Source organism: Phoca vitulina, unplaced genomic scaffold (assembly GCF_004348235.1).
Source record: "Phoca vitulina isolate PV1807 unplaced genomic scaffold, GSC_HSeal_1.0 scaffold83, whole genome shotgun sequence".
Lineage (NCBI taxonomy): Eukaryota > Metazoa > Chordata > Mammalia > Carnivora > Phocidae > Phoca > Phoca vitulina.
The window spans coordinates 2,323,462-2,337,592 of NW_022589786.1; the positions used below are offsets into that span (position 1 = coordinate 2,323,462).

General features: G+C 47.4%; 1 protein-coding gene across 1 annotated transcript in view; it reads right to left on the reverse strand.

Moving 5' to 3' along the window:
- SH3TC2 (SH3 domain and tetratricopeptide repeats 2) overlaps positions 1-14,131 on the reverse strand; it is a 50,348-nt gene that overhangs the window by 13,567 nt on the left and 22,650 nt on the right. The window contains exons 8-12 of the mRNA XM_032395336.1: positions 13,602-13,797; positions 6,465-6,598; positions 3,941-3,982; positions 2,119-3,816; positions 1,832-2,012 (exon numbers count right to left, since the gene is read on the reverse strand). Coding sequence (XP_032251227.1) covers positions 1,832-2,012; positions 2,119-3,816; positions 3,941-3,982; positions 6,465-6,598; positions 13,602-13,797 — 2,251 coding nt within the window. The remainder of the gene's footprint in view (positions 1-1,831; positions 2,013-2,118; positions 3,817-3,940; positions 3,983-6,464; positions 6,599-13,601; positions 13,798-14,131) is intronic.

Below are 14,131 nucleotides of genomic sequence, written 5' to 3' on the forward strand. Positions count from 1 at the left end.
TCGATCGACTTCCTCGTATCACTCACATTGGTGGTAAAGCAGGAGCAGGGGAGGTTTAAGTCCTCCCCCAGTTATACAAGACAGAATCTCAGAGATTAGACTTATAGAAGATTAGGGTTAAAAGATCCCCATCTGGATCAACTTCCAGAACGATAGAATAAGGACCACCAAAAACCCACTACCCCATAAAAGGACATTCGAAGGGTGTCCTAGAATGAAAGCAGTGTCACTCTGGGGCCACAAGTCCTGTCCCCTCCCACGCTGCAAGGATCTGAAACTCCCTTCCTAGAATGGAAGGCAGAGATAGTGGGAGGTTTGGAGGACCCCTGATTCTTCCAAGAGAGGGAAAGGGTGAGGGAGAGGGAGACAGAGTAAGGGGGACAGAGAGAGAGAGAGAATTTGTTATCTGATTATTAGTGATCTGGTTGTCAGGGGGCCCAAGGTTGCCAGGTTGCCTAGAAAAGCAACACTTAGGGGTGCCTGGGTGGCTCAGTCATTAAGCATCTGCCTTTGGCTCAGGTCATGATCCCGGAGTCCTGGGATCGAGCCCCGCATCGGGCTCCCTGCTCAGCGGGAAGCCTGCTTTTCCCTCTCCCACTCCCCCTGCTTGTGTTCCCTCTCTCGCTGTGTCTCTCTCTGTCAAAAAATAAATAAAAAATCTTTAAAAAAAAAAAAAAAAAGAAAAGCAACACTTGTCATTCAATTAGCTTCTCCTCAACCACCACTCTCTGCTCAACTATAGCAATGATCCCGGCTCTATTTTAGATGTCATTCATAATTATGAATACAATGCCATGATGCTAATCTGTTGCAAAATGAAATCGGACATCTTGCAAACCATGCAGAATGTAATGGAATCAGTTAAAGGCCCGTGGAGAAGCAGAACTGAATGAGGGGTAAGCAGATTCCACCCAGCAAGGAGATGAGAGAAGAGAAAGGCAGCAGGACATGGGGGGATACTTCACGCGGGAATAATTTAAAGATCAAGAGGTTAAAAGAAGCTTTGGGGTGAAACAGTTGCATTTTGGTGTATTTTTGCAAAAAGGAGCCTTTAGAAGAGAGGGCTGAAAAGTCGATCACAACACAAAGGATATTTCATGGTGCTCTTATGCAATTCTGTCGACACAATTAAGCTAAAAGTCAACACTTCTTTAGCGGTTGATCCTATGACTTATCGCACGGCTGCAATTCTCACCCAAGTCTCTTCACTAAACGGTGGAAACAAACTCAGTTCTGTCATTTCCAGTTTCATTTTAAAGGGAAGGTTCCAAATCAAACTTCTTTACGATGAAATTTTACCCGCCTGCCAGTGGATCGATTCACTTTGTGCCATTTCCCTAATCCCCCCCCAACCCCCCGACCCCCGCCCTGTCCTCAGGTAACCAAGGCCTCCTGAGGGGGCCAGCCTGGGTATAACTGCCACCTCTCTGAATTAGCTACCCTCAGCCAGGATCACGTGATGCTTATTACGGACATAAGGGAGTAACTACAACCCAGCCAACATCACTGAGCCCCCTCCACGGATCGGGCACTGTTCCAAGAGTTCCATGGGTGTCGACTCATTTATTCCCCACATGACTACTATAGTGTAGACGCCACCATTATTGTCTTCGATGAGGAAGCTGAGGTAGGGTGAAATTAAGTAGCTTGCTCAAAGTCACACAGCTAGTAAGTGAGAGAGGACACTGTGGTGGCTGCAGGTCCCACGCTCTTTTCCATGATGCCATAAACACACCATGAGCCTGGGAACTTTACTTCCGGAGGAAAAGAATGCTGTTTCTCTTGAAGGAAGATAAGCTGTTTCTAGACCTGTCCCCAAGCCCCGACTCACCTGGACGTGTTCAGGTTCCGATAGAGCTGCCCGAGGGACTCCAGCAGCCTCCCCTCCATCTCTCGGTCCCTGAGTTGCTGAGCCAGGGTCAGCCAGTGCTCGTGGTAGGTGATGCATGCCTTGGGGTCTGGGGATACAGAGCTGTAGAAATGGCAGAGGGATTTGGTGACCTGAAGCTGACCTGAACATAAAGCGGGGACATGAATGAGATCGCTTGAGATAGGACGAGGGCAAAACGTGCTCTCACACTTTTCTCTAAAGCTTCCAGTAGCACAGGACATACTCACTCTTTAGGTGTCGATGCCTTAAGCCAAACAGCAATGCCATTTCATAACAAAGGCGGCCACTGGCTGGCTGGCGCCCATGCACCAGGACTTGGGCCAACCAGAGAAGGACCTGTACTAATTCCATGTCTGTCTCCATGCTGGTATGGAGTTCAGAATAGAGTCGGATGGCCTGCAGGAGATAGTCCTTGGCTGGCTGCTGAGCCCAGGACATAAGGGTCAGGTGGCCAAGATTGGCCAAAGTCACCGCCTGGTTACGCACATTCCCCATTTCCTGAGCTCTGTTCAAGGCCCGGAGATAGCTCTTGGCTGCCCTGTTCACCCGGCCTTCACCTTGAAGTGCAAGTCCCAGGAGGTTATGGACCACCCCCTTTCGGGTGATACTCTCCGTCTCCTTCTGGGAGTATAGGAGTGGCTCGAGGATGTCCAAAGCCTTCTTGGCCTGGCTGGCTAAGAGATATGCCCACGCCAGGCAGAGGGAAGACTCAAAGGCTTCCTGCTCACTCAGCAGCTGCCCTAGCACCAAGGCCTGGCTCAGGTAGTGAATGGCACCATCGGGACACCTGTGTTGGAGGTACACTTTGGACAGGATGAGACACAGGGCCCTCTGGGTGCTCCGACTGGCCTGCTCCTCACAGGCAGCCAGTGCGTGGCTGAGTGCTGGGCAGGCCAGAGCAGAAACTTCACCCCAGCTTGAAGACGGAACTCTAAGGAGTTTGGTGGTGTTCTGGAGAACCAGGTAGGCCTGCCAAATTGGAAAGGACATCCCTTGGCCACTCTGGGTACCACGTTCCTGGACAGAGGCCACTGCGAGATGTGGGAGATATTTCTTATCATACAGAAAACTCAAGATGGTCGCTGTAACTTCCAAGTCAGGAGGGTGTCCAGAGAGGAGCTGCAGGCGCTCGGCGAAGGGCAGGACCTCCTCATGCCGGCCTAGGCTTAGGAGCAGTCGGATGGCCAGGAAGCAGGCCCTGGCCTCCAAGGGACAACTGCCTGCCACAATGCCCTGGCGTAGTATGTAGGCCACCACGTCGAGCTCATTCTTGGTACTAGACTCACGGTCCGGCAGGCAGGCCAGCAGGGCCCCTGCTTTTTCCAGCAGAGCCGAGCCTTTATGCCTTAGCCTCTGCCTCAGATAGATGGCGGCCAGATTGATATACAGAGCAGCCATCAAGGATAGATCTTTAAATGTCCCATCAAGGATGTACATAGCCTCCTCAAAGTAGACCCTGGCCTGGGAGAGTTTGACCTTCCTGACACTCAGCCGGCCCAGGAGGAAGCAGAGCCGGGCGTGGGCCCAGGTCCTGTGGCTCCACTTGGCCCACTTCCTTGAGGCCTCCAGGTAGGCTACAAGTTCGTCCTCCTCAGAGAAGCTGTAAAAGGAAGACGTGAGGAAAGAGAAGGAGAAATCATAGAGGCTCTTAAAGTGGTCAGCGTAACCCTCGTGATCCAGAAAAGCCAATATGGGGGCGAAGTTCTCAGCCTCCTCCTCTTCCTGACTAGCGTTCAGGTCCACGAGCAGTTCCGGGTCGTCGAGGTCATCGGGCTCTGGCAAGTGATAGCTGTCCGAGGCGGCTGAGAGGAGCTCCTCCTCCAGGCTGGAGTCCTCAGAGCTGCTGGACTGTCTGGAGCCCACGGCCTGATGCTCCTCCCAGGCTCTGCCAGGCCTGGCCTCCTTGAAGCCTTCAGGCTGGGACGCTGTAAGGGACAGGCAGAGTTGAGCGACCATGAGCACCTGCCACTGTGGTGGCCAGCTCCTGGCAAGAGGACAAGATGCTGTTCTGAAGGACTGGAGGTCAGGTTCAGCATGATCTCTACTCACCACTTAGATCGTTTGGAAGATTCTGGATGGATTCAAACCCACCTGGATAGAGATGAAGGACAGACCCGGTGTTAGGTCAGAATGGGCCACCATGCCTATGCCTGCAGGTGCACCCCAGACCCGTGGTCCCTGAGGACACTTTGTGTTTAAACTCCTCTGAGAACCTGGGTAGAATTCTCTCCTTCATCATCAGTTTAAGAGCTGCAGGGACCTGCAGAGTATCTTGTTTAAGCCACCCACTTTAGAGTTGGGAACTGAGGTAGAAATAAGACCCAGAGCCAAAAAGAAAAGCAGAGAAGCTAGAAACACAAGTCCTTTTCCAGGAGGTGTGGTTACGGAGAGGATGACAGAATCTAAAGGACGAAATCCCCCAGCTAGATGACAGCAGAGCCATGAACAAAACATGTGGCATCGCCTCCCATTTCCATGTGTACATCCTTCCTTCTTCCTTCCCCCATTCACACATCATCTATCCTCTCAACTGTCATTGACTCAGCTGTACAATGTGCCATAGGACTAGGTGACCAAAGGTGACTAATGAAGAAAAGAGAGTGAAGAGGCATCTGAGGGTCTTAGTTTTGTTCCCTGAAGTGACTTCATGGGATGAGGTGGAAAAAGGGACAGTCTGGAGCAGAGCTTCAGACATTCTGCATCTGAGGTACTCACAGGAGCTCTAGGCTGAGAAGGAAGTAGATCTGTAGCCAAAGAAAAAAAGTTGAGACTTGCAAATACAGATTTAGGACCCCCAGCGGGTCACAAGGAATGGGTCCAAGTCCTAGGAGAAGCATTCAGACAAGAAGGCAAAGCAGCTGGGGAAGGGAAGTTTGTGAAGGAGCCAAAGAAATGTCAGCATTTCCCAGCAGGTGGGAGGAAGCAAAGGGTACTGGAAAGGCACAGTCTGAGAGAAAAGAGGAGACACGGAGACCAAGGTGCCTCTGGGACAGCCACCTAACGTCACAAAAGTGGAAGAAGCCTAGGTGAGAACCAAGAAGACACCTTGGGTTTGGCAGCAAAGAACTGAACCCTCTTGGGTCTAACTGTGGAGGTAAAGTGTAACTGTGGAGGTGAAGGCCAGATTCACGGCCCCCCAGGACAGGGGCTGCTGGAAATAAGATTCTACCTCCTCCCAGCAGAGAGGCACCAACTGCCTGTGCCCTCACCCTGGGCTCTCTGGTGGACATTGAGGACAGCAGGCCCCACACCAAGTCAAGCCGCTGCCTACTACTCTCTGTGAGAGTCGCTGTAGCTACATGAGATCTGTACCCTGCAATGGTAGAAGGCCCCACGCCTAACGTGGCAGAGCTAGGGAGCTGCCCTTGTGCCCTGGCCCTCGCTGACATTGGGAGCACGTGCCATCCTCACTCCCGGCCAGGGCCGCCGAGAACGCAAATGGTGCATGAGTTACAAAATGATGCTCCCTCTGGGAGGAAGAATTACAGAGGGGACTGCTTCCCCATGTCAGAGGCCTCGGGGAAGCTGGAATTTACCGATAGGACGCCCCTCTGCTGGCCGCCGTGGTGCCGGGTGATGCCTGCAACATCATGAGGCTCTGGCCTGCATCCAGCAGAGCTGCACTCCTGGGCTTCACATAGGAGGCAATGGGCGGCCTGGGACCTGCTCCTAGATCTCTCCCCACCACTGGATCCACAGTGAGCGGAGCCCTTAGGTCCCAGCCTGTGGCCCACCCCTGTCCAAGGCACACCTGAAGTCGTCCTGGATTTTCAGACCTCAGGTCCCCCCACCAGGCGGTGCCCATAGCTTCAGCTTCCTGGTTCACCCTGGTGGGTGGTGTGGTCTGTTTGTGGCAAGAAAGTTCATGGCTAGCTGCTCCTCTCAAATGCCTCTTGTGCATGGTGAGAGACTCTGATGCCCACCTCTGCTCCGGGCAGCAGGCCTGAAGGCTCTTTCTGCAGAATCTCTGTTCTGTGCCCATGAAGTGTGCCCCATCCAATCTGGCCACACAGGGCTGGACACAATACCACCATCGCTGAAGAGATGGGGGAAACACGAATCCTTCCTCAAACCACTACCACGAGGTGAATGTACTTCCTGACACAGAGCAGTGGGTGCTTCCAAAGTAAGAGAAAGGCGTGGCATTCATTCGCTCAGTCATTCAGACACTGATGAGATCTGGCGACACGGAGGCCCCTCCCCCACCCAAAGCCAACACCGGGCCCCCCCCCACCCCCCCGCCGGGGCAGTCCAGCCTCAGTTTGTGTTGGGGGCAGTGTGGTGGAGTGGGGAGTGTCCTGACTAGAAAATGGGGAACGCACTAATTCACCAGGGCCTCAGTTTCCCAAGCTGTAAAATGGGAGGAGAAATCACCTCTTAGAAGCTGTAACATTCTATGGTCCTGCCTTTATCATTGGGGACCTAGACCTTCTTCAGCCCTAGAAGAAGCGACCTCAGCCACAACTCAGGAGTTTTTCTTCTCCAAGATTTGAATGGAAGGCTCAGTAGGGCTGGGCCTCTCATGCTATCGCTGAGCTGAGCTTTCAAAGGGGTCCGAGGAGCAAACACTCACTAAGCCGGTAGACAGATGTTATGTCAGTATGAGCAAGCGTGTGGAGGAAGCTGGCACACTCAGCTTTCCTGTCACTTCCCAGGACCCACAGAGAGCATCTTTCCTCATCACTGAAAAAGGCGGAGCTCTTGTTCCTGCATTGAGACAAAAGACATGGACGCAGATCAGTGCAAGGCTCCAGACACAACCGTTCTCTCCCCATCCCAGGACACAGTGAAGGACAGTGAGAAGCCTCTGACGTGCTTGCCGCAGCTGCAACCAGACTCCTCATCCCACTGTTGTACAATCTATTTATCTCTGCTGCCCAGGGAGAAGAGTTCTGAGCACCCGTTCATGAAGAAACGAGCTACATGGCTGCTGAACGGGTCACAGTGGGGATGAAAACACCCCTCCTGTTAAAACTCTATCTCCCAAGAAAAACAAAGCCCCTCCTAACTTGACCCCTACCCTTTCTTTGAGACCACCTGGTGCCCATTTTTAATAGAGAAATACAAATTGGCTGCCCCAAAGGTTAAGGTTTGAAAAGGGACCATGAAAAGATGTTTCTTTGTCGGGTTATTTCAAGAAAACAGGAGGGACAGGTGACACAATCTAGAGAAGCAATGAAAAGAGTTTGACTATGGTCAGAAGAAACTTTCACAACTGTTGACATCTGATTCCATGGCACAGAACGAGAGCATTATGTGGCATTCAGAGAGGGGAGGGGAAGTGGGCAGAAGGAAGTCAGGGGCTGGAAGAAATGACTGCAAATAATAGAGATCCTTATACTCACTGTACTGTATAAACTCATTGTTAAAACTAATTTGCTTACTAGCAATTTGTCATATAATCAAAGAATGTGAAAACTAGAAGTGCCTCAGAAAACATTCAATCCAAAATCTACCTGAACAATTTTTAAGATCTCTCTCTTTCAGGTCTAAATAAAGTTGGGGGGTGGAGAGTAACCTCAGAAACCAATCTTTTAACAAAAATAACTTGGAAGCCCAAGAGGTTATAACAGCTAATACTTGGGGTGGAGGAATGTGTTATGAATCAGACACCCTTATCTCCTTAATCTACACAATTACCCAATGAGGCAGGTACTATTCTTACTCCTTTTTACAGAGAATGAAACTGAGGCACAGAAAAATAAAGTTGGTAACTAGGAAGTGGTTAAAAAAAAAAAGCTTCTCTAGTTCAAGCAGAATTAAGGGGGGGGGGGGCGGGGATGGGAGTGCCATGGTCTGCCACCTACATTTTGTCCTCATAACTCAGGTAAAGCCAGTGATGAGGAAACCAGGAACTAATATGAACTACTCAAGTTCACCCCACTAATTAGTGACAGACCGGCACAAGAGCTATGTCCTGACATCTGGTCCAGGACTCTTTCCAGGACAGTTATTGAGCCCACATGTCTCTGGCCTGACTTCCAGATTCTCCCAGCACCAGCCATCCTCAAAAGAGCATCTAGTTGAAATCTACAACTAAGCTCATCTGAGAGAAGAAATCATTATAGTCATCATATGATTATATAAAATCATTATATGATTTCAAATTTCCGCAGAACGCTTAAACTTTACAAAGCATTCCTGAATTTACTATTTCATTTAGTGACATGCTCAGAATGACACAGCTAGCAAGTGGTAAAGCTGAGACAGAAACTGATCTTCCACCTCTGTAGCCCATTTCCTCACAGCTGATCTGCTATTGTCCTGAGTCCCAGGTATTTAGAAAGAATCCAAGAAGCTTGACAAATTACAATAGGGTGTTCCTAGCATGGAAATGGGGTTAGAATGGTAAGACTTCTAGAAATATGGCAGGCTGAGGTGCTCCACAGGAGCCACAAAGACAGACAAATCCTAGATAAAATGTGACAAGGATAAATATTTTAATACATTCTTTGACTTGAAAGAAAGAAAGGGAAATGCCTGAGAGCCAGAAACAAAAGGAGACACCAAAGCCGAGTTGGTAAACAACAGCAGATGGCCCGGGGCGTTGGGGGGGGGGGGGGGGTTTGCAGTTCTCAGCTGGGACCCTGGCCCTCAGAGCTGGGGCTCACCCTGTAATGCCACCCAGGGACAGGACATGGGACTTTGGGTCTATGTGAAGCAGGGAAGCTGAACTGAGCTCCCTACAGCCTGACGTCAGCAAGAACTGCAGCTTCTGTGAAGAGGAGATGGGAAAACTCACCTACCAACGACACATTTTCCATCTGTCTGCGTCCCCGGAAAAAAAAAAAATCAAACACCTGGACTTACACCATTAGAAGGTGTGGGCTCTAAATTACACTGTACAGTATAAGTACAATCAAAGAACTTTACATTAAAAAACCAGCCCTGGACCACTAAGTTCCTAAATTTCCAGGGAAAACAAAGGCCAGAACTGCTCTACTGGGATGTTTTCTTCAGTCGAGGCTTCATGCAAATACTGTCTTTGAAAGTCAGGGCAGGGCGTCTTTGTTGAAAATTCGGGGCAGCCAGGTGGCTCAGTCGGTTAAGCAACCAACTCATGATTTCGGGTAGGTCATGATCTCATGGGTCATGGAATTGAGCCCTGAATCGGGCTCACGCCCAGTGGGGAATCTGCTTGAGTTTCTCTCCCTCTGCCCCTCCTCACACGTGCATGCACACACTTGCACATATGCACACTCTCTCTCTCTCAATAAATAAATCTTCTTTAAAATTTTAAATAAGAAAAAGTAAAATGTTGAAAATTCATTCACATAACCAAAACTACAAACACAAGAAAGGGAACCACTGACAATGAATACCAGCAGGTGCACAAATAGGTAAATCAACACTACAAGAACTAGAAATAACAACAATCTAAAGATTAACTTATAATAATCATGGTTAAAATGATGACATGAAAGACTGACTAGAAGCCACAGGGAAAATATGGAACCTGGTGAGCAGAAATAAGTATATGTGGAAAATAGCAAAATAGAAATTCTAGAAATGAAGATAAAGGCATGGACACTTAGAACTACATGAGTGAGTTCAGCAGCAGGTTGAGTCACAGCAGAGGAGAGAATTAGTGAAACTCAGACTGTTTGGAGGAAATCACCCAGAATGCACCTAGAGGGACAAAAAGATGAAAAATATAAAAGAACTGATTAGGCAAGACTGAAGCTAGAATGGCAAGTCCAACATACCTCTATTAGGAATTCCGGAAGAGAGACTAAAAAGAATGAGAGAGAGGCAAATATTCAAAGGGAGAATGACTGAGAATTTTCCAGAATTGAAGAAAGACATGAGTCTTCAAACTGAAGAAGTACACCACATCCTAAGCAAAATAAATAAAAATAATATCATTTTCAACATGACTTCCATTTCTTTAGGCTTATCCTTCTCTTTGTGTTTTCTATTTCTCCTGATCCTTCTTTTGGGGTTCAATAATCTATCACTTGACAGTTCAATTTACAGGATAAAAGAGTTAAACAGAAAGGATAAGGGCATAACTCAATGAAATAAAAACAAAGTAGAAGAAAATAATAAAGATAAATATGAAATTAGTGAAATAGAAAACAATGAAACAATAAAGATGGTCAACATAAGAAAAATTGTTTTTCTCTAAGGATTAATGAAATGGACAAAATCCTGGCAAAACAGATTTGAAATTTTATACTAATAGTTATTTTCCCCTCCGCTTTGAAGGTTATTCTACACTTAGCTAAATTATCATTCACAAGTATCTTTTAAGTATATTTAAGACAAACGAGGAGTAAAGACTGAGAGTAGTTAAAACTCACAGATCTCCACTAAAATAACTACTAAAAGATACACAGTGGACACCTTGAGATAAATATGTAACAGAATATATCACATCTAGATATATCATCAGTAAGAAAAACTTAAAAAAAAATGAGAAAAAAAGCCGCCTACCTGCAAAGAAATGTCTATGAGACTAACAGCAAACTTCTTATCAGCAAAAATAGATGCCACAAGAAATGGAATTATCAAGAGGACAGAGATAAACAACATGAAGAATAAAAAAGGGGATATAGGAAACATAGAATTTTTCAAATTTCTAATACTATGAAATGCTGGCTTATCTCCAGTGTTCTTTTTTCTGGTATTGAGTGCATTAATTTTTCAACCTTGCTTATTTTTTAATTTACACATTTAAATATATAAATTTCCTTTAAATAACACTTTACTAAAATGAACCATATCTAACACAATGTGAATAAATCCTAAATTTACCATATCAACTGAAAAAAAGGGGCCAGTTACAGAAAAAAAAAAATGTATATACATTTTTAAATACACAAAACTCTTGTGTGTTTTTTTACAAATACCCATTTCTAAAATGTATCAATCAGAATGATGACTGGGAAGATACATATCAGCTTCAACTAGAGTCTGCCCCTGGGGTAAGAATCAGGATCACAGGATCAAAGAAGGAAGGAGTAATGGGGGTCTTCAGTTATATCTAAAGACATTTTTCCCCTCAACACACACACAAATACACACATATCAAATACTTTTTAAAAGCATAAAACCCAAGGAAAGGGAAGGTGTGGCATTCTGTCACCATCAGCAACTCTTAAATCTCTAAAGGCACTCTGGCCAAAACAAATACCATGTCTATTCAGACAGAATGCCTGCCCCAGGTTTTAGCTGGTGTTGAAATATGAGCTGTAAATAAAAGGAAACCCACAACTTTGCTGCCGTGGAAAAACGGGATCCCTTTCCCATGTGTCAGAGGCACAGACTAAATCTGACTCACAAAACAACTTCTGAGAAATTTCACTCTCAATATACTGCCGATTTGGTTAAATAAATACAGATGGATGGATGGATGAGTAAATGAATGAATGATTAGTGAATGAATGAATCAATCAATCAATGAATACACTTTAAGGAGAAATATACTAACTAGCACAGGGAAGGAGCCTGTGGGAAGAGGATGGAGACCAGCAAATGCAGCACCTTCTTCAGAAGCCTTATACCAAGTGAACACGGACTAAGAGTGACACCCAGTGGCCAGACCGCCTGCATAGCACACAGGATGATTCCCAGGACTCCACACCCTGGCTGTGCTTGTGGCCAGGTGGCTTGTGGGCTTTTTCTCTCATTGCTGTATTTGGGGAGGTCCGTGATCTAGAGAGTGCTGGGTGGGGGCAATGAGCCAGTTCCTCTCTCCCCTCCTTCTTCCACCTCTCCCTGTCTCCTGGCTCACTCTCCCCTTCCCTATGCAATGTGCAGTCTCTGGTGATGGGGTCCCACAGAAGACACTGTAGAAATAAGGAGAAGTTCTCATGCCCCCACTTCGATACAAGGGGTGGTGTTCTTCATGGCGAGAGTGTATCCCCTACAACTAAGCCGGCTAAAATATGATAATCAAATTAATTTAGCGGTATAAGTTATTGCGATTTGGGGCACGGTATGAGGTACAGAAGTCCGAATATCGTTTATGAAATCTGACACCTGCACCCGATGTCCAATTAAAACTGCCTCTCAAAGATTACCACCCACGGCAGGAACAGCCATAGGAAGAGTTAATGCAAATTGATCATACACACACACACGGTGCCAGACACCATTCTGAGCGCTTTACATGTGTTAGCTCATGTCAACTCCTGACAATCCTATGGGCAAATACTAATACCGTATGCATTTTACAGATGAGAAACCTGAGGCATAGAGAGACCAGTTAACATGCCCAAAGTCATCAAGCTGGTCAGCTAATGGGAGACACACAATGTGCTTCCATGGCCATAAATGCCTTTCAGGCAGTCTGACTCTGGAAGTCTGATTACTAAGCTACTCTGCCTCCTGATGACCAGGTACCTTCCAATTGCCACTGGCCTCTCACTGACCAGTGACCTCCCAGTGGCCAAGCCCAAAGGCCTTTCAGCAGGCAGCCCTGCTTTACCTCTCTGCAGTCTGCAACAGTGTTAACTGTCCCCCTCACCCAACTCCTTTCCTTCCTCTCATGCAGCTCCTTCGTTCCTTTATCTCCTTTGCTACATTCTTTCTTCCTCTGCTCTGTAAATTGCTCTTCCTCACCAAATCTCTGTCTTTTTATTCTTTCCTCCTCTTACCAGACATCAGCTGCAGAACTGTATGGCGGAAAAAGAACCCTAGATTTAACGTCAGGATTCTGGAGTTCCAGACCCAAGGCCTTGGGTTCAGCCCTTTCACTCCTGGGATCCTCACTTGCCCCTGCAGTAAATGAGGGGGTGCTTTGAGCAGTGGTTCCCACCTTGGCTGCCCATTAGCCCCACCTGGGGAGCTTTCGTAACCATGGCCGCCAGGCCCCACCCACACCAATGAGATAGAACCTCTGGAGGCAGAACATGGGCATCCATATTTGTGAAGCTCCTGGAATCTCTAAATTCCTGTTGATTGGTCCTCAGCTGTGTCCTCTCCTCCCCATTCCCCCACCCCTTCCCAAGTGTCAGCCTTGGTCTTCTCACTGGTCTCCTGCCTCCAGGTTCTCCCCTGTCCTTGCATGCCTCACTTAAAGCCCGGGTTCCAGTCTCATCATTCGTCACTCTTGCTCAGAGATACTGGGTGGCTGAGTTGGCATTCTCTGCCACGTCACGGTCCCACTGACCTCTGCCGCACCAATGCCTTCCTGGTAACCTGCCTCTCAACCAACACTAGTTATTCCTCACACAGCCCCTCACTTTCCTACCTGTGATCGCTTTTCCCCATTTCCATCTGTTGAAATATCTTGCATCCTACAAAGTTAAACTCAAATATTGCCTATTTCATGAAAGTTCTCCTGACATCATTTTCCTGCTTATAAACTCCCGTTCATTTCATAATCTTCTAGGGGCTCGGCGATCGCTCTTCCTCCTTTAGAGTCACTTGAGTTCCCACATTTCTGTGTAGGGAAAATGACCTTCTGTCTCCTCCGCCTACAAAGGGCAGGGCTTAAAGGGAGCTTCTGACCGTGATCCACTCTCCTCGGTGGCTCTTTTGCACAAGGGTAGACATTCTAGTCTGCGTGTGCAGGGCCTTGGACAATCCTGGGGCCACATTTTCCCAGTGTCTCTGTGCTAGCAGCCAACTCTGTGTTCCCTCTGGTACTTTCTGGGCCCAGGCTTCGTCCTGTTTCCTATCTCCATGCAGGATGCCTACCCCAGAGAGACGGGGAAGGTGGCCCGCTCCAGGACATCCCAGAGGGCCCTTCTGCCATACTCACATTGGGGAATACGACTCAGGATCTATGCTCCTGGTGGGAACAAAGCCCACTTCTCCTGAGCGCGTTGACTTCCCAATGAACCACTGAAGCCCAGGTATGACAAAGCCGATGATCTCGATGCTTTCTCCCCGGTGAAAATTCAGCTCATCCTTTTCTTCTCTCTCATATTCCTTCCAGGCCTTACATTTTCCTCGACCTGTGGAGAAATAACATCCACGTCAACCAAATAAGGCAGAAACTGCTCTTGGTGTAATACGAAATGAAGGATCCCCAGAATTTAGAATTTCGAGGACCAATAACATCATCCCCCCCCCAAAAAAAGAAATTGGCAGGAATGACACAGGGTAACTGACTTTTAATTTTGCCAAACTAGGACATTCAAAGAAAGGAACTACCATCCACTTTCACCATCACTTTACAAAAGAAAGGATGTTTTAACAAATGGAGGAAAGATCATCTCAGAATACCTAAAACTGAATAAAGTTCACTCATGGAAAACTGGAAAGCTTACTATATTGCCTTACTGTGTC